Genomic DNA, 27425 nt, shown 5'->3' on the forward strand with positions numbered 1-27425 from the left:
CTGTCTCCAGTGGATAAATATTGCATCGTATTCGATGCAGTGGTAAAATCTATATTTACAATGTTTTATATCATGTGGCCACGTATGACCATTGGCAGTCTCCTAATGTTATCTAGATATCTAATGAGATGGTGTATTGTTCTAAAATTAAATACACATGAAATGCTAAAAGTGGAGCGGCGAATGTTGAAAAAGTCGCTTAGTTAACGAGTTTAAATGACCAAAATACCTCATGGAATTTTTAAGTAGTCCTATATACAAGTATGTAAAGCACAATGCAGCTGAACACGGTACAAAATAGCACCGGAAAATCATTGTTTTTTTACCTCGCATTATTTGCACGTGCAGTATATGTGTTTGTAAAGGTACAACAGTAATGCCACCATATAATACTTCAATCGACCCGATTTACTTTTTTAGGTTTATTCTTAAGGAGATAGATATTTGGTTAAATATCTGCTTATTAGGATTTCGAGTCCGGATATTTCTCACACATTAACCGACACTGTTGTGGGTTCTAGTTATAGGCCAACATTAGGCAATTAAGCGAAGGTCATTTGTAGTCATTATCAAGCTGATCTATTGTTCATTTTAGAATTTCCAATTAAAAGCCCTGTGATTTTTTTATGTTGTTAGGTATTGTTGTGTATTCGTTTATGTTGAATTTAACCGAGAAAGTGAGTATCATTGTTTGGTTTTTAGGTGTGTTTAATTTGCTTTGTATTCAAGACAATTTCACTGTGTCGTTTAAACTGGATATGCCCGATGCAAAGAAAAGGCGAGTTGTAGTTCAGGTGTTGACAAATGCATTATCTGCGATTCTGGTGTTGATGAAATATTAATTATATCAACAGTCAATCTGGACGTAAAAATGTCTAAAAAATGCTGCACCAAACAGATGTGATGTTTTTTTGTTTTTTTTTAAATGAATTCTGTAATGATACAGGAACTGGATTAACCGTATTTAAGTATTATAGTTCATATAAAAAAAGCTGCACAAGTAAGCAGAATTTGAAATCAGTAGCACATTCTTCGTCTGAAAAGGAAGCTCCAGATACGAAGCCCTATTTATCAAATTATTTGCTGTCTGAAAATAATGGTCATCCACTCAATACATGAAATTGTTTTTGCAAGAAACTATCTCATAAAAAGGTGATTACATACTATTGCATCTGTTGAAAGGTTAGCTAATCTAAAAGATGCTCCTGTTAAAGCTTGCAACGCTGAAATGATTTATCAATTAGAGCAAGATAATTTGCTCAATAATGCAGTTTATAATGTGGCATGTTTGACCATATACTTCACATATAGACCAAAACCACTGATGAATCTGTGTATGATTTGGTATTTGAAAGAGATGTTGAAACTTTTTTATTCGTGACAAAAAGTCTCTTGTAATGTCATCAATTTTGACAATGTACCAGGTTTTTTTTACCAGATAAAATAAGTAATTCCTCTAACCTCCAGTCTACACTTGAGAAGCACTACAGGGTTGCCATTGTGTTCTCAACAAGGACAAGGTTAATCTTGCATTGTATTTGCTAGCGATATTTCTATTGGAGACGCTGTTAATTAAGGCTGCAGATAACGTCAATGCTGAATTAGAATTAACAGACGATTTATACCTTTCACACCATTGTTTCGTCTTTTGACCCAGGTGTCATCGGTATTTTGCCATTCGTTCATGTCTTGAGTTAGTGTGATTCAACTTCCAAGTTTTTTTGGCATCGGTAAAAAGTCAGTATTCACTGTGTGACCTCCTCAGAACAAAACCGAGCTGCTCCATTAATCTTGTAGCCTTATCCCAGGATGATATCGGTAGTGCAGTAGTTGCTGCTAGGGTTGTCACTGCTTTATATGACTCAAAATACAAATTTAAGAAATCGCACAACAATTTAAGTTTGCTGTGACATCTGTTGACTATAAATAAAGATAAAAGTCGTATAAAGCTTCCGCCATGAGAATCAGCATTTTAACAACATGTACTACGTGCTGTGTGGCATTAGTTTGTGATTAGATCAATTTAAGATGAATTGCTAATGTTAAGTCAATGATATTTGATATGCAATTTTATTGGCATTTGCAAGTATCGTTTCCATGGAGATTATGTAGCCCAACCCCTCATCATGGTTCATTGACTTTGAAACTTTTACATAGTTTACAAGTTAATGTTTGTGTTTAGGGTTGTTTAAAGGCAACGACTGAACATAGGTCAATGGTATTTTGTATGCAGTTGTATTAGCATTGGCACATCTCATTTCCATGGAGATTGTAAAGCCGTGTACCTTCAATCATGGTTCATCGACATTGAATATATGCATAACTTACATGTTAAAGTATTGCTATTTTACTTTCAACATTTGCATTTGCATTATCAAAATTACAAAAAGGTGAGACATATCTCTGTAATAACAGTTTATTGAAATAAGGGATAGTTCCGTATTTGTTATTTGTACTTTTGTAAGTTATCGTGTGACAATGAACTTTGAGCAAAATACAAAACTACGTCCTGTCAGACTGGACCTTAAAGAGAGTGCCACGCTCTCTTCACGTTACGAACCGTTACAAGAATTCTTTAAGTGGTTCGTTGATTGCAAATATATGTCTGTCCCTATCCAATATAACCTCATTTCCAGTGGCTATCTAAATTTGCCGATCTTCATCCTGAACGGACTCTATTACAGGACCTATGTATTGTATTTATTGTTAATTTGTTATTGACCTGAACATGCATGAAATATTTGCCACTGGCAAACAACTATAAATCATTTAAAATAGGCTGTTTATATATAAATAATAAAGAAACTCAGGTTTCAACTCCCTCGGGCAAAGTTTCACTTATTACGGATTTTGCTATTTTTAATATGCCTTTTGACCATACACCTCTTCAATTGTTTCGGTTCTTATATTAACTTAATTGGCTTCCAAATATTCAGCTTTGAATGTAGGTATATACATAAAAGCGCTGCTGACGTATGCAGTCAAGTTTTGTTAAAAATTTTATTGGATATTTCACTCACTTGAAATGTTATTGTCAATGGGAAATAGTACTAGGGTAAGTTTTTGTTACTGTAATCCTAAGTTTTCTTATCCATATTTTTAAAACTCACGAGTTCGCCTCTGTAATATGTATCAATCATTTTATTATTGACTGTGAATACAAAGTTAGCATGAGACTGAATTGAAAAGACCTGCACTCAGTGCTCAGGACCGTTTTAAAAAGTACACGGAGATTTCTTATACATGGATATCGTAATACTGCATGGTTATTGTAAAATATGTTCAGTAAAGAAAGTTAACATTAAATCGAAAACGGTTAAATTTGATGAATATTGAAATATATTTTGTGACTTCATGGGAATATATAATATTGTTCTTCACTATAGATAACAGTTGAAATCTAGAAAAAAAAGTGTTTATGCAAAGAATGCCTTCTTTCGTATTCACATTTTTTCTTTAAAAAAAACCCGGCCCATTTGTTAAAAACTGACTAGGACGTTTTAAAATTTGCTCTGGAAAAAAACAGGATAATGTAAAACGCTGAATTTTCAGTTCAATTTAAAGACATAGTTTCTGCCTCAAATATTGCGTATTGTGGTCACCGGTTTTTTACGAGATGGGTCACACTGAGGTCACCTTGCATACGGAAAATATTACGGGGGAATTGCTTGCTGAAAGGAAGCAATTCAAATAAAGTAAACTTCTTCTAAATATGAATAAATTAAAGAATTTTCTTCAGAAAAAAGTATATGTACATAAGTTTTACAATGAAAACTATCCATTGAGTTTTAAAAAACATATGCATTGTTGTTTTTTTTTATTTGAGGTTTATTATGACTTTAAGAAATAGCAGTTAATCGATCTGATTGAATTTAATATCACTCGAACATATAATATCTCAGCCAGACACTTTACCTATCGTTTTACATGACATAATAAAATAAGACAACCAAGGAACAAAATTATGCAAAATCAATAACGGAAAACAAAAATCAACCAAAATAATTTACCATTAAAATTGGTCACTTCAACTTTCTAAAATGTGTATTAGTGATGTGAACTTATAAAACATTATATCATTTAAATTGCTGTTTTGTTTAACAATGTGTTTTTCTTTTTCAAAATATATTAAATTGGACTGGGCAACAGACTTAGTATCTGCGGGCCTCACTAAAAGAGAGAAAACATCGCCTAAACCAACTTTCATTATTTATAAAATTGCATGGTGTTGCTCATGTAAATAAAACTGAGGGCATGCATTAATCAAAATGCCCACAACTCATATGGGTAGAATGGAGCTTTACGTACAGCGTCAAATATTAAGACTGAAATGTTTATGTGATATTAATTAATTTAACTTTCAGAAGACTATCACTCTGAGTGTGATATAACCGATGTACTAAGCTTAGTATTATCCTGGCTCCAAGCTTCTTATAATAAGTCAAAATCTGTTAAAGACAGCATGTATAGCGGACGTGGCTGCGTACTTGTATTTTGCTCAAAGTTGATTGTCGCACGATAATTTACAAAATAACAAATGCAGAACTATCCCTTATTTCAAAAATCTAATATCCCATTTCCTTTTTCGCAATTTAAAAATAGCAGTAATTACAAAGTCAACAAGTAATTTCTGTATTTTGTTCATTTAGTTAGATAATCAAAGTGTATCGAAATCTGGTCTTACTTTTTAGACCTAAAAGAAATATATTTCTCTTTTTCACTCTGTAAATCAAACAAAAGACGGGCGAAAAATAACAGAGGGACATTCAAACTCATATTTCAAAAATAAACAGACAATGCCATGGCTAAAAAAGAAAAAGACAAATAGCCAAACAATAGTACACAACACACAACATAGAAAACTAAAGACTGAGCAACATAAATTATTTTTATTAAATTTAGTTTTGAAAAAACTGTTTTCGTTTTGATTTGTTTTTGGTAAGTTACAATTCGTTTCCTTCCATTCTTATTCTGTTTCACACTTGTAACAGCTTTCCACTTTTTAGTCCTTTCCTATATTTTAATAAAAAATCAAAAAAAATCAAACTTTTAAAAAGCAAAGTGATCAAAACTGTACGTTCAGTTTCGAAATTTTAAAGTTTGCTTAAATATGTAAACTATCTAAATTTAAAGCAAAGATTAAAATTTTAAAATTCTAATTATTTTTTTTTTTTTTTAAATTTTAACATTTTAAAACTTTCATCAAAAATCCAAAAAAGTAAAACTTAAAAAGTTTTTGAAATTTTGAATTGATAAGTAATACATGGACCTAACTGGCATCATCTGAAAAGTCTTCATTTATTGAGACAGTTGAAAATAATTTTAAGAAAACTCAGTACGTGACATGTAAAAACTTAAACGAAATTCAAAATGACTGCAAATTTTGTTTGATTTATAAACAATGCATTTCGGATGCTTTTTAAAAAACTTATATTCTAAAGTATTCCAGAAATGCTATTTGTCTAGGTCAAATATCAAGGTATTCTTTTACTGTTATTTAATAGGTTTCGAAAAGTTTTATTACACATATTTCCTTAAAAAAATTAAATAAAACGTTGTTATGACATCATTTTCAGATATCAAAAAACATCTAGAATGAACTGAAGTATTGATACATAATACTTCTTTCATAATTTATTTCATTTGTATCAACGGTTTGTTTCTTCAGATGAAAATTGGAAATGTTTAAGTGATGACCTTTGACCTTGATTTTTGGCAAGGTTGTACCCCCTTTTATAGTTACGACACATATTTTCAAAAAGTACACAATTTCAGCTTTCCAATGAGCTATTACAATGCCATGAGGTATTTAGGTAATTAAGATTTCTTAAATTGTCCTCTCCGCCGCTCGACTATAATACATTATAACTTGTGTTGTAAACGGTTAACCGATTAACTGGTTAACCGTTGGAAGTATTGAATATTGAATATCAAAAACGCTAACCGGTTAACCGGATCTTTTTCAATTTTAATAGATTCGATATAAATGTGAATTGCAGTCATTACATTTTAATTTTGTTTGAATTTTTAAATGATTGACTTGCTATATAATTTGACAGATCAATTGTCCAGTATATTGATTGCTATTAAATCACCCTGAAAACATTCTAATTTTACTAAATTAATTAGCACAAACACAACTTGTTCATCAGCTTGGGGCAAAATCTAAAGTAAATATAATTATCATACATGTTTTTTGAAGAAGAAAAAATCTGATTAGATTTTACTTTTTACTTCTTTATTTCACTTTGGATTTAATATTGCGTAAATATTCCAACTTCATCGTCCAAGGATTTGTCATACTTTTAACGGAATCCCGACTCAAACATTGTAAAATGAAACTTATGTGAATGGAATAAACATATACTAGATGGCAAAAGTAACACGCTTAATCATCTCAAATTGAAACACCCACATAAATTGCATTCTTTGTCAATTCGCCGAGATGAAACAGATTTTCATCCTCTCAATCTGAAATTATTACAAACGGCACTGTAGATATGGTAGTATTAGGTTATTAAACGAAAAGCTTCACCAGGAATTTTCAAAGCAAAGCCTTATAATGCTCAAGAATAAACTACAATTCCTTGTATCACGAAGCCATGCATTTTTAGTGCACTGCAAATTAAGCTTCATACACCCACGTAACCACAAGTTAACAGGTTAATCGGTCCAAAGATTATTCAATTAACCGCTTTGACAAAACAGATCAATTTGACAACACTAATTATAACAGGTCCATGCAATGTAAGTTGATTTATTTTGGATTTTTTTTATTTTTTATTTATGGGTTTTATTATGTTATAAATCAAATTTGAGAATTTAGGTGTATCGACCACAAATCTGGATAAAACCCAGTCCCCATCTATTACCTGTTTCTCGAATTTTTAAAAACAATACTTTTATATATTATTTCCTTATATATTTAGAAATCATAAAAACTGTCATTGTTTGGTGATTTGTATGTTTGTAAATACTTTTATATGTGTTCAAATGTTTAAATAAAGAAAAGAGAACAAAAATGGGTATAAGGTCGTTGTAGTCATTATCATCACTTTTTTTTACTGTTTTCATGAAGTACTGGACATTATACTTTCTTGAAATTACAGTTTATTTAATTCATAGTTATCCCAAATTCACAGTGACTTACCAAAATGACTTCTGTGTCTATAAATACATTTTTATAAATTGAAGAATTTTTTAGACGACACGATATATCACTGTTGAAAACAATTCAATTGCTTTACAGAATTTTAATAAAAATTTTAGGATGGATCATTAAAACACCTTAACATGTTTTGACTATTATCTCCATAGGGTATATTTTATGCAAGACTTTTTTTTTTTACTTCTTCTTTGTTTATATATTGTGAATCAACGAAAGGTTGTTTCTTGAATAATCATTGCGCTTATTGTTAGACAGGTGAGATTTTCATACCAATGTTTATTTTCAGGGTTAAGTGATGATGCTTTAAACCAAAGACCAAGTGATATTGAATTGTTGCGATTTTCAATCAAATTTGAATCAAGTCAAATGTACGAATTAGTTCAATATCTCGAAATGTCACAGGAATGGGGTGATATCACACTCAATTATCCAAAAGATATAAAGGTAGCAAAGTTCTTGGTTTTATCAAAATGGAAAGAGATGAAAGATAACAGCAATTTCAAAGCCTTGGCAGAAGCTCTGAAGAACATAGATATATCAACACATGTCTTGTGTCAAGTAAGTTTGTACTTTTTTTAATATAAGAACAACATGTAGCTCTAGTATGCTACATTGTGTAATATATCAAATTTATTCATCCAGTGTATGTTCACTTGTTTTTGTTAATATGTCTTTTGACTGAGTTAAGCCATTTCAATTGATATTGGTTAGTGTGTCTTTCTATGTTGTGATGTTACACTATTGTTTCAGGTAAGGTTGAAGGTTGGTCCCTATTAAAACGTTTAAACCGCGGCATTTGTTTGCACCTTTTCTTAGTCAGGAACCTGATGTTCAGTGGTTGTCGTTTGTTGATGTGGTTCATAAGTGTTTCTCCTATCTTTTTTTTACATGAGACCGTTGATTATTGTTTGAATGGTTTTTACAAGTCATTGTTGGGGCCCTTCATAGCTTGCTGTTCGGTGTGAGCCAAGTTTCCGTGTTGTAAGCCGTACTTTGACCTATAAAGGTTTACCTTTACAAATTGTGACTTGGATGGAGAGTTGTCTCATTGGCACTCATACCACATCTTCTTATATCTATTGGATCAAATTACTGCAAACTGTCATTAAGATAAGTGAATGCAGATTTGATTTTGATTTTTGAAAAAAAAATGCTGGGTTGCCATGCAGAGTTAAGGGACTTTTAACAGTCATATTTGTACAATTTTTATCATAGAATACCTAAGGATATCTTCTGGCATGTTATACAGAGCCATTTCATTCTTGCAACAGGTTCAATATGCACCCTGAGCTAACGTGAATAGTGCTTTTCTTGACACAGCTGTTTAGAAGTATATATAAAAATAAGGAGTTGCTGTATGATTGCCAATGAGACAACTCTCTACCAGTCTTATGATACTGGTCAGTAACAGATTTTTATTAAAATTAAGTGGATATTCCTGTTTTTCACAGCAAAGACATTTATATTATCCCTGTTTGCTTGTTATTTGGTTTTCATTTTTAAGGATTTGACTGTATGATTAAAAAAAAAACAGTCAACAGCTACATAATAAAGGTTGTCATTTTTGTCGTGCCTGCGACTTTTGTCGCAAAAGCGAGACATAGCGATCCTACATTCCGTCGTCGTCGTCCGCTGCGGTGGCGTCAACAAATATTCACTCTGTGGTTAAATTTTTTGAAATTTTAATAACTTTCCAAACTAAACTGCGTTTGTACCAAACTTGAACAGAAGCTGGTTTATGATCATGAGATAGTATCCAGAAGTAAATTTGAAAAACAAATCCTTTTTTTTCCGTATTTTACTTATAAATAGAGTGGTTAAAGTTTTTGAAATTTTAATAACTTTCTTAAAATATAAGGATTTCTCCCAAACTTGGACTGAAGCTTGTTTATGATCATAGAATAGTATCCAGAAGTTAATTTGAAAAAAAAAATTCCAGTTTTTCCGTATTTTACTTATAAATATAGTTATTTTTTATGACAGTTAACATTACATTCACTCTGTGGTTAAAGTTTTTGATAAATAACTTTTTAAGCTATCCTGGATTTTGACCAAACTTGGACAGAAGCTTGTTTTGAATCATAAGATAGTATCCAGAAGTAAATTTGTTAAAAAAAATCCTATTTATCCGTATTTTACTTATAAATGGACTTAGTTTTTCTGCCAGTAAACATTACATTCACTCTGTGGTAAAAATTCTGAAATTTTTATAACTTTCTAAAAACTATCATGGATTTGTACTAAATTTGAACAGAAGCTAGTTTGTGATCAGAAGTAAACTTTGTTAAAAAAATCATGTTTATATAAATCAGTATTTTACTGATAAATTGACTTAGTTTTTCTGCCAGTTAATATTACATTCACTCTTTGGTTAAAGTTTTCAAAATTTTAATAACTTTCTTAAACTATCCTTTATTTGTATCAAACTTGGGCAGAAGCTTGTTTATAATCAAAAGCTAGAATATAGAAGGAAATTTTGTAAAATATATTTTCTGTTTTTTAGTATATTACGTGAAAACATGATAAATATGCATTTCCCTATCACACTGAAAACATAGACAACAGCAAACGCAGGCGAGACACTGGGTTCCGCGGAACCCTTACAAATATTTGGTAATGATCTTTAGATTGATTCCATTTTACTTAATGCTAAGGAAATCACTATTGCTGTTCATCGCTGCTTCCCTAATAAAAAAATTTAGAAAGACCTACAAGTGATTGTATTTCACTATGATTTCATGAATTAAACAGGTTTTCCTGAAACGTGCGTCTGGCGTACTAAATTATAATCCTCTGGTACCTTTGATAACTATATATTCTCCTGGAGATGCCAGGTCAAGTTTTATAAAACATCATATGAAAATATTTGTTGAATATGTACAGGTTTTGTTTTGGTAATTTCATTATATTTTACAGGTAAGAAGAGTCAGACTAGCAGAAACTGGTAATTAATATGATATATAAAAAAAATAACAGCATAGATAACAAACAAAACACAATACAACCAAAACACAAACTTAAAGCTTAGCAAAACTATTGCTGATGATTATAACATTTCTGGAAGTAAAACTATGTTTTCAATATTAAAAACATACCAGTGTCTTTTTTTTATGTGGCAAAAGTAAAAAAAAAATCAAGTATCTAGTATTTTGGTCTCGAATATAACGAAAGTTGCAGAAGGCTAGGCATAGGTATTGCTTTTCTGGAAACAACATTGTCGTTGATGTCACCTATTGTTCAGTTTTTTGCTTAAGTTAATTTGATAAGAATTACTTGTGCTAGATCAATTATATTTTGTATGAAGTTACTATCAGTAAGGTTATGGTTCAGCGACTTTCAATTAATAAGCAATTTTTAATTTTGAGTTTTCTGTTTGAGTCAGTTTGATAATAACTACTTATTTATAGATAATATATATCAATAATTGTTTCTATAAATTTGCATTAGTATCAGTACTTATCAATATGGCGACTATTTCGACTCCTTGTCCCCATAGGTCATGGTCCGACTTAAAAAAAAAATATGGCAGCCATATATTTGTATTCAATTAACCATGGGTTGGGCATTTATATTCGATAATTTTATCTTAACCCATGGTTAAATAAATCAAATCTACATCTGCCATGAAATTTTTTGTCACTGATGCTGCGTTGGTTGTTCTTTTTTACGCCCTTATAGGAATTTTTAATAATTTTATATTATTCGATACAAATATAAAAAAAACATATTTTTTTTAACTAAAACTGGTTTTTTTTTCTATAATTTTATTACATTCTGAGGCATATAAGAAGCATGAAAACGCCCGGGGTAAACATTGACACCGGAAGCATACATATGACATCACCTGGTTTAGTGCTGAAGTCAATAACATCATTTCAAGGAATTTTTGTTTTATGTCATTTTAAATAGAAATGATAACTGAAATTGATTGATTTATTAAAAATGGTATTTCAAATCCTGAATTTTACGGTACATGTATTATTGTACTATAAGCGCTGAAATCAGTATGTGATCGGAAGAGACTTGGGGTAATTGTAATCATTAACAATCTGTAATCGATTACAATTTTTCAAATAACCATTTTAATCATTATTCAGCCAGAAATCTGATTACATGTAATTTAATTTAATCAATTACTTTTCAAAATGCCTTGTAACCCTGCTTACTTTTTGATTACATTCTGATTAAAATGAAAAAAAATAATTATACAATTCTGTGAATATTTCAAAGTGGTATCTGGACATACAAAAACAACTTCAAACTCTTTGACAAATCTAAAGATAAGGATTATTGTTATGATTTTTGATTTATTAGATTTATCTTTTTATTAATCAGAAGAAATATGAATAATGTTTATAACAAATTTATAGGATTAAAAACATCTACCTGTCTAATATACTTCAGATTAGAAGTAAACATGATGAGAGACTTAACCATTAACATTCTATTTTTTTTACCAAAAAAAACATGTAATATTAGTTTAGGCTTAATTGATTCATTTACTTCTTTAAAAATAACCACTTTCAGTTTCGAAAGTCCCTGTTAGCCTAAAATAAAAAGTATTATTATACATTTATTCACAATTAAAAGATTTTTATTTGATAATGACTGCATGTTTGGTTGGGAGAGATCCGTTTGCGCCAAAAATGCGTCATTTTGCGCCACAACTTTTATTTCTCAAATGCTACGTTTGTGCCACATGTTTTAAAATTAGATGGTATCATTTGCGCCAAAAATAAAATATACGGTTGCGCCAGTTAAAAGAAAAATTACTTCTTTACTCCTTTATTCGGACTTGGAACCGGCAGTGTAACACTATGCATGTTTCCTTTTCTGAAACATGTTTTTCTTACTGCTGCTGCATGGGTACTTCCCAATTTAATGTTTGTAGTAGCTTTTAACTTCTTTTTATTGTCCAAAAACACAGACATTAAAGGATGAAATCCATAAAATAGTTAATAATAGTCCATAAAAAATAATAAAGCCCATACACATGATGGGGACAAAGCTCTGTGTCATCAACATATGTGGCTAAAACATAAAGAGCAAACACTTCTATTTTCTATATTGGCATATCTTTATTTTCAAAGCAAAGCAATAAGTTTTATTCTCTCTCTGAACATTGACTGCCTAATACTGCTTAAGTCATTTAATTCTCTTCAGAAACTCGTCTTTATGGTGAAATATCTCCTAACATATGATACCTTTTGAGGCAAAAAAAGAATGAATATAGTAATCATTACTATTTATGATAGATATGTGTACAGGTAAATTGGCGCAAATGAGTTCAGTATATTGGCGCAATTGATATATTTTGAAAATAAAATTTGGCGCAAATGATACCCCGGAAAAACAGTAATTGGCGCAAAAGGACTGCTGCCGTTTGGTTCTTGTTATACTTTTCTTTAATCCTGAATTATAATCCTTTTGTTTATACTGTGATTATGTCACCTTTAAATTAACAGGTAGGAGATTTATTTAAGTATGGTTTGATTTCAATTACCTATTCTGTACTAATAGGGCAATATGATAAAAGATAAAACAAAATATCTAATCAGCACAAACAAAAATTGTGACAAATATGTTGTTTAAAATATACAAATGTTTGTATATATAATTACATGTAAAATGCAATGACTTTAAACAAAACTAGTACACTTTTAGCGTTTTAGGTATCTTTTTGGCTGATAACTGAAATTCTTATAAAATCTGTAAGTTTTCAGAAAAAAAACCCAATAACCCAGCCTCTATACAAATCTTTTTGGAATTAAAGTCAACATATTTAAAAAAAATGATAATTATAAAATGTTTAACTATAAAGGGCCATAACCGGTGACAAAATGTTCATGTACATGTATATATGTTGTGAATTTTTGTGGTATATTAAATCAATAAATTTTGAAGTTATCATTTAAAAACATATCAAAAAGTAAAATAAAAATACGGTACTTCATGGAAAAATGGAAAGTCAAGCTCAAACACATCACATGAATAGATAACAACAATCATATTCCTGACTGACTATTCTGACTTAGTACAGGCATTTCTTAATGTAGATAATTTCATCGATTAAAATCCTTTCTCAAAACATGCTACAATTATAATCTTTATATATTAACATCATTTAAACGGGTTATTTTGAAATTCATTGTAATCAGATGTAATCATGATTACTTGCTAATGTAATCATTAATGTAATCAGCAACTTTGAGAAATGTTGTAATCATTAATTTAATTTAATCTTACATTAATTTAATCAATTACATCGAAAGTAATCGGACCAATCTCTTGATCCGATTAAACTCATCAAACCTTTAAACAAACTAATTTATAGTAAAGGTTATCCTATCAATGTTGTAATTAGATCTTTGAATATTGTTTTCATGGGCACAAATATCGATTCTGTTATCAACAAATTTAACAACTAAATTTCTAATCTTTTCAAATGTTTTTTTTTTATAAATACACATCCATGTTCATTTTCTGTATAGATATATAAATATATACTGCACTGGTTCTATTTGAGCAGTCAAAATGTGTTGACTGTATATTTCTATGTCATATACAGTCACTGACCGGATATCACTTTTCCTCATGAATATTTAAATAGAAATTTCCGAAATAATATTGAATTATTCATACGACCTCTTCAACCTGTTCTTGTTTCAAATGCATACAACGATGCGTGGAAAGACTCAACATTGTTTCTTTTGCAATTATTGGAAAAACATATTTAATTTGTAAATAATTTTTGTTTGCAACCTATAAATCATTATGTCTTAATGCTAATGGTTGATATTTAAGTCCATACTCAAACGATTTCGTTCACCAGCAAGTGTTGTTTTCAACAGGTAAATGTAAATTTCATTTTGTTGTATATTTCTCCGCAAACATGATGTGAAGCCTTTTAAAGGGTATTTCCCCCAATATTTAAATCAAATAAATAAGCCTGAACGCATTAAACAACAATTGAAAATGTTTTTTTTTTATTGCAGTATAAAGACAATAATAGTGCATTGACTTGACATATCAACGATATAAGGATTCGGCCCGAATCGGGAAAATAGCTCGGCACAGCCTCGCATTTCCCGGTTTCTAAGCCTCATCCTTATATCGTTGATATGTCAAGTCAATGCACTATTATTGTCTATATATAAAACATTATACATATTTATTAAAAGGTTAAATCCTAACTACATGTATCCTACTGCCTTTCGATACTTTTATTTAACATTGCACAAGTCATGTCTTCTTTGACTGTCCATGACAATAAAACAGTAAATCCCTCGGATGTGTTTAAGTTGATTTTAGTCTCAGATGCATGATCTTTTTATTATTAATTGTTTTTTGGCTTTTAACTAGCTTGCAGTACTATCAAATCGTAATTTCGTGTTAATTTGACCTGTTGATACAATTTGTCATGCATTTTTGTTATTTAATGTTTACTTATTTTGTGTTATATCTTGTCTCACTATTTTTTATATGTACTACCTTTGATAATTATTTAGTATGACGATACATTTTGACTTCTGTTCTCGTACTATGAACAACAAATTTATTTATTTTGTAAACAATATTTTCGTACTCAATGTACTCCTTACAGCACAATTAATTTTATAAGTGTAAGTTATTTTATTTAACGGCATTTTGTCCAAGGTCATAGTTTTACACCTCACCCTTCTTTTTTTTTTATTAATTTAGTATATACATTGTGTCATAGCTCAACATTTATTTGTTCAGTGTACCTGTTGTTCGGTGGTTGTCGTTTGTTGATGTGGTTCATAAGTGTTTCTTGTTTCTCGTTTTTTATATTGATTAGACCGTTGGTTTTCCTGTTTGTCTTTGAATGGTTTTACACTAGTCACTTTTGGGGTCCTTTATAGCTTGATGTTTGGTGTCCTTATGACCGTATTTTGACCTATAATGGTTTACTTTGACAAATTGTGACTTGGATGGAGAGTTGGCTCATTGGCACTTATACCAAATTTTATCATATCTATGATTTGTTTGTTTTGCTTTAGAATAGAGATAACTTTTGTATTTTAAGCTTGGCCTACATAAACATGGGTTTTACTGTCAAAACTTGAGTTTACCTGGTCGTATGAATAAAATGAGTGTAACTCAGAACAGCAAATTTTGGGTATTACGTAGATATACTGTGATTATACTGGTTGACGATATATAGATCATCATGTTAAAATTTCAAATAATTACCAATTGTTAATGTTAAGATTTTTGCTCTCATAATAGTTACTGTGATAGAAACTACTTACAATAGACAATGATGTTTTATATAAAGTTAAATTACTGTCTGTACATCTCAGTTTAAAGGCAATGCTTACTAGTTCATGGTCCAGTGAATTTTTCAAAGAGCAAAGACTGGTCAGCTAAGAGTAAGAATAATGTGTCCGGTTACAATAACATGTCTACATATACTCTGCAAACTTGCACGTTAAATATATGGTTCAGCGTGTCAGTCTAATACAAAGGAAAGTTAATATACATGTTTTCGTCCTGAATATGCACATTAATTTGCCACTGGACATTAAGCAGTCATTCATTATTATAAAAAAAAAGATAACATTTTTTTGTTTGGTCTATTATATTTGCTGTGCCTTTTTATCATGTGTTTATAGTCTGTACTGTTTAGCTCACTTGGACAGCAGGACCACAATAGGCTATCACCATCACTTTGCGTCTATCAGACACCTTTCAAGGAATTGGTCTACAGTCCTCTGAATCTACTATTCCATTTTGAACAATTATTCTTAAGAGCGCCTGAATCTAGTTTAGAAAATAAAATTCCGTTCAATGATATTGCTAGTGAATACAACAACCTGGACAGTTTGATTTTGAAAAATCAAACTGTTAAAGATACAGTCCGGGGTTAAGATTGCTACACATCAATAACTCTTCAAACATAGAGCTTTATGAAACTTTTTAAAGCCTTTTTCTAATAGATGGACTTTGTTTTTATAGTTAACATTTACAGACAGACTAGCCACAAATTTGTTATAAAACTTGAACAGCCGATTTTTCTTTTTTTCTATTAAATTATGTATTTTACTGATAAATGGACTTACTTTTTAAGTCAAAATTAATAACACTTTTACACCGACAGCTTTATGAAATTCATTATGTTTTTTTAGTGTTTTCGACTTTGTGAGAGTATCAACAGATCTAAAAATATTTAAAGTTGGTCAGAATATAACCTTCATTCCCAGCTAGTGATTCCAGCTCCCTTGAACCTTTAGTTTTTATAATTTTGCAGTGACTATTTTCAATTTAAATCAGTTTGAATCTATCATGTCTATTATGTATATATTTCAGACATTCCTTTGGAATACCTAGATTGTATTCCGACAGATGAGATTTTGGATGCATTAGCACCACAAATAGGTCAGGTATTTTTTCAACTTGGTGCTGAAATTGGGTTGTCAATTGCAAACCTAGAAAATATACAGAGCAATAATTCCCAAGACTTAGCAGCTCAGAATAAGGAAGTCCTGTTTAAATGGAGAGAAGACAGAACAGTGAAACCTACAATACGGATACTGGTACAGGCTTTAGTAAACGTTGGTAGAGGATCATTTTGTTTACAGGAAGTTTTGAAAACTGTAGATCTTAGTACCCTTAGAAACTCGGATGAAGTGAGAGAAAAAGGTGCAATTATGAAAAAAAGGAAGAACAAGTCAGAACAGAAACCACATAGTAAGGATCATTTTTCAAAGATTATTCTTTCATATGTTACATGTATATAGTCTTTCATTTTAAGTTTTGTGTAGCAGTTAGAAAGATTTTGTTCATTTATCCTGAACGGGGTATATTTTTGCTGAATATTACAGATATACCTTTGTTTCCTGTGATTTTACTTTTAGTCTATATGATTGTGTTAAAAAGTTATAAATAAATTTCAATTGTGCCCAATACTTAGAATAGTTCGTTAAAAACTTAAATTTCGAAAGGTGAATTTTACGGGTAGTGTTCGAACCATCACTTACCAAACAAGATACAAATTAGAACATATATAACATGGTCTTGTTTTCCCCATTAGGCAAATGCTCTTAACAAATTTCAAGCAGGATACAATATTTGTTTTCTAATGTGCTGACCCTTATTTAGTACCTAAATGGCCACCCTACTGTTACGATTATTAATTTCACCATATTTTTTGATCTAGTGAAAGTGAGCAGTCTTTTGTGAGATTATTTAGAAAATTAACCATTAAACTTTAGTAATTTTCTTTATATTTGCAAGTTTTTGTTTTTTTGCTGGACCATATTTCTTTCCTATTTGATGACTTATAAAATTGATGATTTGATAACTCAAATTAACTTCAATTTGAATAAGACAGCTTTGTTTGCACTCTTGGTGTAGGTCGTATTTTTGCAACATTTGTATTAAAAGAGTTCTCTGCATTGTGTTGTTAAAACTTGATGTAAATGTGACAAAACTGTTTAAATATACACCAGTCTAAATGGGCAATTCCCTGAAAAAACAGCCATATAAGACTCAGTCAGAATAACAGCTGCCCATGTTTTTGAAAAACTAGGGTTAAAATTGGGATTGTTATCCAAATTAAGGTTCAAGAAGGGTTTACATTTTATGTAGTTTATTGTCTAACCTGCAACACAAGTCACAAAATTTTATCGAGGAGTGTAAGACATAGACAATAATAGTACATTGACTTGACATATCAACGATATAAGGATGAGGCATAGAAACGGGGAAAGCGAGGCGTTGCCGAGCATTTTCCCCGTTTCGTGCCGAATCCTTATATCGTTGATATGTCAAGTCAATGCACTATTATTGTCTTTATACTAGTACTGCAATCTAAAAAAAAAGTTGTTTCATTTGTTAATTCTATTATTTAATTTAAATATGGGGAAACTCCCCCTTTTATAAAAGGCCTCATATCATGCAGGCGGAGAAATATATAACACAATGAAATGTACATATCCTTATGAAACCCTTAATCGATGGTGAAGAATTATTGTTTGAGAATGAACTAAAATATCAGCAATAAGTATAAAACATAATGATTTAAGTAAAATATTTTTTTCTCTAAAAATTGTAAAAGAAATAAGTTTGAGTCGTTTTATACATTGGAAACAAGAACAGGTTGAATAGGTCATATGCATAATTAATAACAATTTCGGCAATTTCTATTTGAATATTCATGAGGAAAAGTGATATCAGGTCAGTGACTGTATATGACATAGAAATATACAGTCAACGCATTTTGACTGCTCAAATAGAATAAGTGCAGTATAAATATGGTTACTATCCGGCATTGGTGGTGTGAACTATTTGTATAAATAAATATAGTTAGGAGGATAGAAGACTAAGCATACAAATGCCTTAGGTTACGAAGTTTATGTCTTTCATAAGTCAATTGTCATTGTTCTCATTTTCATGGTTCAGCGACAGCTAACAAAAAATGTTAATGAGTGATAGGATAACTGTATTTGGTCTATGTGTTTTGCAATGTCAACATGTTCGCTAGACATGTTTCACATAACCTCAACCTCATTTCATGGATCAATGATCAAGGTTAAAACTACATGATTAGGTCTGTTTCTTAGATACTATAAAATTACGGTCAACTATATTTGGTGAATAGAATACTTGTAAGGTGAACAAATTTGTCTGACAAGGTTCACCTGAATGTGACTTCAAATGCATGATTGATTGGTCAAATACTAAGTTTTTTGGTTAGATAAGTCTCTGAGATACTATAAGCAATATAGTCAACTATAATTGTTACACGGAATAAGCATGATAAGTGTAAGGTGTACATATCTCTCTGGCAAGTTAATCTGAGCATGCTGAGCTTGACATCAATTTCATGGTTTATTGGCCAATGTTAAGTTATCATGGTTTGGTCTCTTTCTGTGATACTTTAACCAAGTAAGGTCAAGTATTGAATGCTAATAAGGTCACTGTACATGTCTGTCTGGCAGGGTAATCTGCCCTATAGTTCTTTGAAACAAATTAATGATAATGCTAAGTTTATTTGATACTTGTAGAAAAAACTTTATTATTCACCTTTATCCTTTTCGACTTTCAAAAATGAAATCAATCATGGTCATTAAAGATGGCTAGACATTTCAGTGTGTGAAATGTTTTACACTTTAGCATGGAGTTTTGGCTTTTATGTTAGCTCCCGTTCATATTTTTTGTATATAGAATTTTCTTTTTTGTGGACGGACTTTTTTTATGCATGAAAACACAATTAATTTGTATACATTTCTTATAAACAATATGTAAATGCAAAATTAAAAAAAACAACTTCTTTTTTCAATAATATATTTTCAATGTGTGTTGTTCCAGTTTTAAAGAAAATTATAGAAAACTTCCTCAGCTCTAACTCAAAATGCGGCCATTTTTCTGATGAAGGTGTGTTGAATTCATTTTGACAGCTTCAGATATACTAAAGTATTACCTTTTGCAACTGGAGCAAATTCTTTCTGTACTTAAAAAAAAAAATTACAGCGTAATTGTATGCTCCTACTTGCTATTTGAGGCATATAACATGAACAAATAAATTAGGAAGGTATTAAATGGAAAATACTTGCAAGTATTACACTGTCAACACTAGAGGCTTTATTTTTGTTAAATGAAGGACGAAAATTGTTTCAAATAGTATGAATTTTCGTTTTTTGCAGTTCCTGCTGAAATAAAATTGATGGCTGACAAAAGATCTGTTCCTTTGTATCTCAAATTACTAGAGTCGGGATATGAGAATAAAAGAGACATACGCTTAGTCATAGTTGGGCAGAAAGGGGCTGGAAAGACCTCATTAATTAAAAGATTACTGAACGAAGGGAAAACACGTACTGGACTGACCTCGTTTTTAAAAAGATTCATTGGTAGAAATAATGCAGAAGTAGATAGCACAAATGGAATAGAAATTCACACTATAAAATGCAATCCAAATTCCTGTGATGGCATATGGAATAAATTAGACGGTATGATATTTGAATGTTAACCTAACAACTTCTTTACTATAGATATATTAATATCCAATAATCGAAAAAATATTTGTGTTTAAGATCAGAGCTGTGTTGCCAAATTATATCAGGCTCTACTAACTCTATTTCTCACAAAATAATAATACGACTCCTTAAAGGCATTATTGCCCTTGGATGGCGAATTTTTATCTTATCAATTTTAGTTTGTCTACATATTTTATTGTATTGTTACAAATTGAGTTGACATGGTCGTAACAATAAGAAGGGTGTGACTCGGAACACCCAATTGAATGTATTTATGCGTTTGCGCTATGAGTAGATATAATGTGATTATATTGACTTACCAGTCTTCATATTAATAGAATGTATCTTATATACTTATTTCTTGTTTATTCGGTAACACATTGTAAGGAAAAACATAATAATTTTATTATCCTAATAATAGGCAACTTTGAAGAAAATGCACTTTATACAAGATTGTTAAAACCATACGAAGAAAAACTAGTCAGTGGTGACAAAGCAAAAATTGAAGCAGCGGGTAACAAGACCATTTCGGAACCAACTACAACAACAACAGTTTTTAAGCAGTCTGAAAAGCTTAAACCTTCAGTAGACACTGAATATAAACAAAAAACATTAGAAGAAACCCAGGTTAAACAATCAAAAGGATCGAATAAAACTGGTAAAGAAAACACTCTAATAACACATTTGAACAGACGAGTTGATGAATCAAACGAATCAGAGACAATATCTCAACAACCTGAAAAAATCAAATCTCCAGAAGACACTGAAGATGATCCGCCTGCAGACACTGAATCTCATGCCAAACTTCCTGTTGCCATTGAATTTCAAGCTTCAAATGTAGGAGCCATTGTATCTCAATTACAAACTGAACCCCCTGAAGGGATTGTTTCTCAATGTAAACCTCAAGTAACCGATAGTTATCATTATCAGCAGCAAAACCTATCATTAGAAAAAGAAAAAGCATATAAGGATATCAAAACCATGATGGAAAAATCTAATTTTGATTTACATGACAAAGATGAGTATGCCACATTCTTACTTTGGGATTTTGCTGGAGATGAAGAGTTCTACCATACCCATCAAACCTTTCTGTCTCCAGATGCAATTTATCTTGTGGTCACAAAACTTGATGAGGCTGAAAACAAAAATGCACAAGGTTAGTATGTTTATGATATTTGATATTCTACATGTTAATTTTTTTTTAGTCTTTTTTAGTCTATCACTTTTGAAGACATAGCGATGTACAAAGCTTTATATGTCGGAAGATAGGAGACCTGAATACTTCATAACATGTTTAAAAAAAGCTTTATCCACCTGTATAATCTGTTCATTTTCCTTTACCTAATTTTCATAGTTTCAGTGACTGTCTAAAATCGTATCATTTTTTATTATGCCCCACCTACATGTACGAAAGTTGGGGATATTCTATTTTCCACTCTGTGCTTCTCTCTGTCCGTTTGTACATCTGTTGTTTTCATATCAGATTAAAATTTTCGGATTAGGTAACTTTCCATGAAGAAGCTGTTACATCAACTTGAAACCTATACTGACGGACTTTAGAAATGCAACACACATTTTGGTAATTGTTTGAACCAAATCATAAACTACCATTTATGCTTTCCATACTTCCTTGTGATTAGAAAAATTCAATACCTGACTTACCTGAGGTTATTGAACATACCGGATTATTGAAGTCGCACGTATTTTAAAAGTGAAATTTGAAACCCATAAATGGTTTTTGGAAAATGACGCAGTCATTGTTCCATTACTGCCGACCTGAACTTCATTACATTTCTCTGCTTACCGCGCTTGGTTTTGTATTTACTATTTTCCATACAAACTGGAATCTGCTTGTGTTATCATTATGCATGATCATTGTGTAGTAATCAGCCAGGAACCAGTTTCCACTCGGTTTCATATTTACTATTTTACAAACTAACTGGTTTCTGCTTGTATTCCACTACACTCGAACAAAGTGTTGTAGTTTGACGGGAACCAGTTTAGAATTTGTAAACTACAAAACGTAATTGGTCATTGTTCATTCCGTTTTGGTGTTTCATACCGACTTATATGGTTTGAATAAGCTTAAGACCCTTCAAACATTAATGTGATAGGTATATTAAAGACTGTTTTACAAAAGGATTGAACTGTTTTACTTTCAAAGTCGTACTATAGTGATATCTGTCATGTACGGATTTCCACTCTCACCGGTTAATTTCTTCTTTTACACGTGCTTTTGAAACTTCCTGTTTAAACATCGCAAGTTTTAAAATTGTTTTTTGAGTGAATTAAACTTATTTTAACAATCATGAAGCATTCCAGAATCATTTTAAAGCAGTTTCTTCTTCTCTTTGATGATGGAAAATAGGTTTTCTCAAGAAAATACCGCAACCGATCGCAGAGGAATTGAAACGTACAAGTCAAGTCGGCACCTGGTTAAATTGGCATCTAGTCAAATCGGCACCTATAAAGTAAAGTTTAAACAGCATTAAACTAACAATCCTGTAAAATGCTCAACTGGTTAAAATAATGCAGAAAAATATCCAATATCTCATGTATTAGTTCAAATAATTATGACGTCTGGCAAGGTTATTTTATTTTTTTCTGGGACGCCTTCCTACGATGTTCGTAGGGAGGCGTCCCAGAAAAAAATTAACATAGCCTTGTGGTCATAGGAAGGTGTTCCAGAATAAAATTAAAAAAGCATTGCCAGACGTAATAATTATTTGGAATACTCATATATATATATATATCATTAAAAATACACCAAAAAAGTCATTTAGTTGAGAAAAATAAATACATACAAAATGTACATGAAAACCCAAAAATGTGAAAGTTAGTATTTAACTGCTTAAATACTGAAAAGAATTCTGGCAACCCCTTTCTTATTTTTACCCTTTTTGCTTAAAATACTGTTAAAAATATATATTTAACATGGGTGACGAATTGAGTATATCAGGTGTCGATTTTAACCAGGTGCTGATTTGTCCAGGTGCCAATTTAACTAGGTGCCGGTTTGACTAGAATTCTTTGACAAATGTTTGAAATTATCTGAGTTTCATAAGACCTTTGATAACAGTAACAAAAAGATTATTTACTTAATATTTTGTGGGAGAAGGGGGTTCAGACTATGTGGTATCAGGTCTGTTTGCACCCAATACATGTTTGCACCCAAGGTCCGTTCGCACTCTACTCATTCACGCCCAATTTTAATTCAAATTCAAGTTGAATAATTGGAAAATCATGGTTGTTGTTTTAAATTGCTTTGGTGTAAATACTGAATGTATTTATAGCTTGGTATGAGTAAAACATTGAAGATTTTAAAGGAAAAACACAAAAGATAATTGTTTTTAACAGCTTGGTCCCTTTGATCTGAAACAACGAAACAATAAAACATAGAAACCAAAATATAGCAATCCACTAATATAACCAAAACATGATAAAATTTATTCAACACACAGAAAAAAACATAGTCAGAATCTCACTTCATTTTGAAACAAGTCAATGAAACAAAGTTATAGCAATACACTTACCAAAACATGATTAAGAGTTATTCAACACAAAATAAAACATTGACAAAATACCACTTTATTTAGAAAGGATTATCATTATTTTTAACAATACGCTATCCAAAACATGATTAAGATGTATTCAACACAAAAAAAAATGCTGTCTCACTTTATTTTGAGACAATGACAACAATTATACTTATAAGAAAACACTTTTTACAGAGTTATTAAACACAAAACCAATTAAGATTGGGTGCGAACATGTAGGGTGTGAAAGTGAAAGGGGGTGAACATGAGTGGGCGCAAACATGAATGGAAGCGAACAGCCCCGGATTCAGACTATGTACCAGTGAGAAATATACAAGCCTTTCTATGGTATTTATTTGTACAATTCAGGTAGTCTTGACCTATTCATTTGTCTTAAAAAAACAGCCAGTTGTCACCTTCACTTCACACACACACACACATATACGAATATCAATTTAATATATGCTTACGATACATTGTTAAACTAATTATGGTATGTGAAAATCAAGACTTGCATAAAAACTATCCCAATATTAGAGAAAGTGGCGTCATTTTTCTTCAGAGCTTTCAGCTCTTTGATTTTAAGGTGGTATGGGAGTCTAAAATAAAAATGATAGAATTTGTTTATACTTTGTCAAAATGTAGTATCTATTGATACATGTTCAAAAACATTATAAAAATGATAGGTCACCGTGCATTTTCTCAAGCTACAGGTTGTGACAAGATGACAAATTTTGTATGGATTATTCAGGAAAAAACAACATTTTGTGAATAGAAACTAAACAAAATGATAGAATTGTAAAATAAATTAGGAAAAGATTGCTTTCAGACAATGCTTTGAGAATATCAAAAGAAAAGATAAGGTCACCGTACGTTTTTTCCGGCTAAAAGACAAAATAGGAAAATTTTATGTAGAGTCCTTCAGAAAATGCACTGTTTTAGAGTTACCTCCCCTTAAATTGCCAATTTGAAAATATTCAAAAAACAACCAAAAGTAATCTGCAATTGTAAAAATATTAATATTTTTAAGTTATTTTCTTATAAATTGATTCTTTTCAATGAAAATTCACATTAAAAATCTGCATTACTGCATCAAATTTTGCTAACTTGATAGAAAATATGGACCTTAGATCTCTGTTTTTTACAATCCAAGATGGCGAAAGACACCCATACCACCTTAAGGGTTTTTTCGTGAAACAATTTTTTGAACCCATACCTACACTTGAATCATTACAAGCATGTTGCATCTCCATATTGCCGAGACCATAAGAATATTGTAGGAGGAAATAAGTGAACGTGCTGTTTACAGACAATGTCATGTCAGAAACTCGTCATTCTGTCTTTACAACAACGGTACAGGTAGACAGGATTTGTTAATGACCATCAATGGCCAGATCAATATAATGAATATGCAGCGACAACGCCATATCAATAAAATTTGATTATGCAACGTCATTTGCAAGAAATGTTTTCAGCCGCAACGTCAACTTCTAATCTGTTCGACTAGTGCCATGGCTGAAAGATTCATACCAAAAATGATCACCATATACTGAAATGTCAATGAATCGACCGCAGAAAAACTTTTTAAGCCCTAAATTGTAAACCGTTTAATTGCCAAAATACACTGTAATGCTTGGGGCAGAGTCTAAATCGTAAGTACAAAACAGAACTATAAATATGTCCAACAGAATTGGTTGACCTTTCTGACATCCATTTTGGCTTTGGTTACATACAGCCATTGCCTTTGACGGTGACACATTCATTGATAAGGGGAAAACCAGGGTTTCAGTGCATGCCACATGATTTGAACATTACAAATAACGTCATCAATTTAACTTTCGAACTGCAAACTTTTTTTAGACAATAAAGTAATGAATAAAATGTATGATTATACATTCGTACTTATATAATCTTACACATAATGGGCTTTAATGAATATTTAACTCGTACCAACAGAAACTCGTACCATGTTAACTCGTACCAAAAAAGTTAACTCGTAACACTGGGAAGTCGTACCACTGCAAACTCGTACCATCAAAAATATATAAAATATTACGAATATTTTTAGTTAACTTAATAAAACTAATGTTGAAATTAGAATTACTTGAATTTTATACTGGATTTTATAGACAAAAATACGAATGTTTTTTCTAAAAAGCTTTATATTTTAAGCTGATCTTTCAAAGTAGTTATAATCCAGAAGAAAGAAAAAAACATCATTGCTTTAACTGTACCTTAAGTTGAATATCTATATCCAAATTAAATTAATTAATGCTGTAATCCATGATCACAAATTGAATGCTTTGTTTACAATTGTTGAAAGCCATGTGCTTTTTGGCGGGAAAATTCGGGAACAGGAAACGGTTACATTTCATTGTAACTTGCTATTAATAAAAAGTAAGAATTTCATTTTGGAAATCGTTTTGATTAACTGCTAGGATTTATTCATGAAAAATTACTTTGGAATTATTAAAAATTAAATTCAATAATTATCAGTAAAAGTTTAAAAAAAGTCTTTTCAAAGGAGACAACAAAGCAAATCTGCCACGGTATTTTCTATCCAATAGACAGGGAACATTAGCTACAAATTGGTCATTGTACTTTCAAATTATATACATTTTACATACTTGAGAGGTATTGAGTGAAAGTAAATTACATACATCATAAAACACCATTTAAATAAGTTGGTACGAGTTAGCAGTGGTACGAGTTTGCATTGGTACGAGTTTTTGTACAGTGGTACGAGTTGACGTTGGTACGAGTTTACAATGGTACGGCATAACTATAATTCTAATGAATATTTAAGTGCGTCCAGAAATTTTTTTCATGTGAAGATACTGAATCTTTTGCGTCAGATTTATCGCTCATCAACTGTTTGTTTACACAATGCTTATATATACTTAAACATAATGTCCATGTATGAAAATTTTCTTAAATACGTCAGGCTTCATTGAACATGTTATACTGTTTGATGTGTTTTCACATTCATCTCTCATCAACATCAACGTCCTGTTTACTGTAAATTGATACACTCTCATGATCAACAAGTCAGAGCACCCTTCAATTTTGTATTAACATTCATGTTATCATGCCTATTATGCCGTGTGATTGAGTTTCACATCCATTGCTATTAAACTCCCTGTTAACTTAATGTTTTAAGTGTGGTCATCCTAGTGAGCAATAAAGGCAACAGTAGTATACCGCTGTTCAAAAGTCATAAATCGATTGAGAGAAAACAAATCCGGTTTACAAACTAAAATCGAGGGAAACACATCATTTATAAGAGGAATACTGTGGATGCATTTATTTTCGTGGGTATCAATTTTCGTGGATAGAGAAAAAAAGACGTTTCGTGGAATACGTAAATTCGTGGATTCCTGATTACAAAAAAATCAGATACGTAATTCGTGGATTTCATTTTGATTTAAGAAATCATATAACCTCATTGGTTTGATCAATAATAAAACATACAATAAAGAAGGAATTCATTGAAAAAGCTTTGAATTGTCAAAATCCTCGCTTGGACATTTTAGGTTAAAGTGTTCATTTAAAACTTCTATTACAATAATGGACAAAGATAACTATTTTTTTTTGTTTGTTTTAAAATTTATAAATGCTTGTCGGAATTCTATATGGCAATCAAAACTTTATGATTGACAGCTCATTTCCCTAATCACGATATAATAAACAGTAATATAAGTAAAAGGTGTGAATAGAAATGTT

General features: G+C 30.9%; 1 protein-coding gene across 1 annotated transcript in view; it reads left to right on the forward strand.

The window, feature by feature from the left end:
• LOC134690165 (uncharacterized) overlaps positions 1–27425 on the forward strand; it is a 97334-nt gene that overhangs the window by 51395 nt on the left and 18514 nt on the right. The window contains exons 11-15 of the mRNA XM_063550142.1: positions 7424–7726; positions 10085–10112; positions 16499–16879; positions 19837–20139; positions 20588–21322. Of these exons, the coding sequence (XP_063406212.1) occupies positions 7424–7726; positions 10085–10112; positions 16499–16879; positions 19837–20139; positions 20588–21322 (1750 nt within the window). The remainder of the gene's footprint in view (positions 1–7423; positions 7727–10084; positions 10113–16498; positions 16880–19836; positions 20140–20587; positions 21323–27425) is intronic.

This window comes from Mytilus trossulus, chromosome 11, assembly GCF_036588685.1.
Source record: "Mytilus trossulus isolate FHL-02 chromosome 11, PNRI_Mtr1.1.1.hap1, whole genome shotgun sequence".
In the NCBI taxonomy this organism is placed as follows: Eukaryota; Metazoa; Mollusca; class Bivalvia; order Mytilida; family Mytilidae; genus Mytilus; species Mytilus trossulus.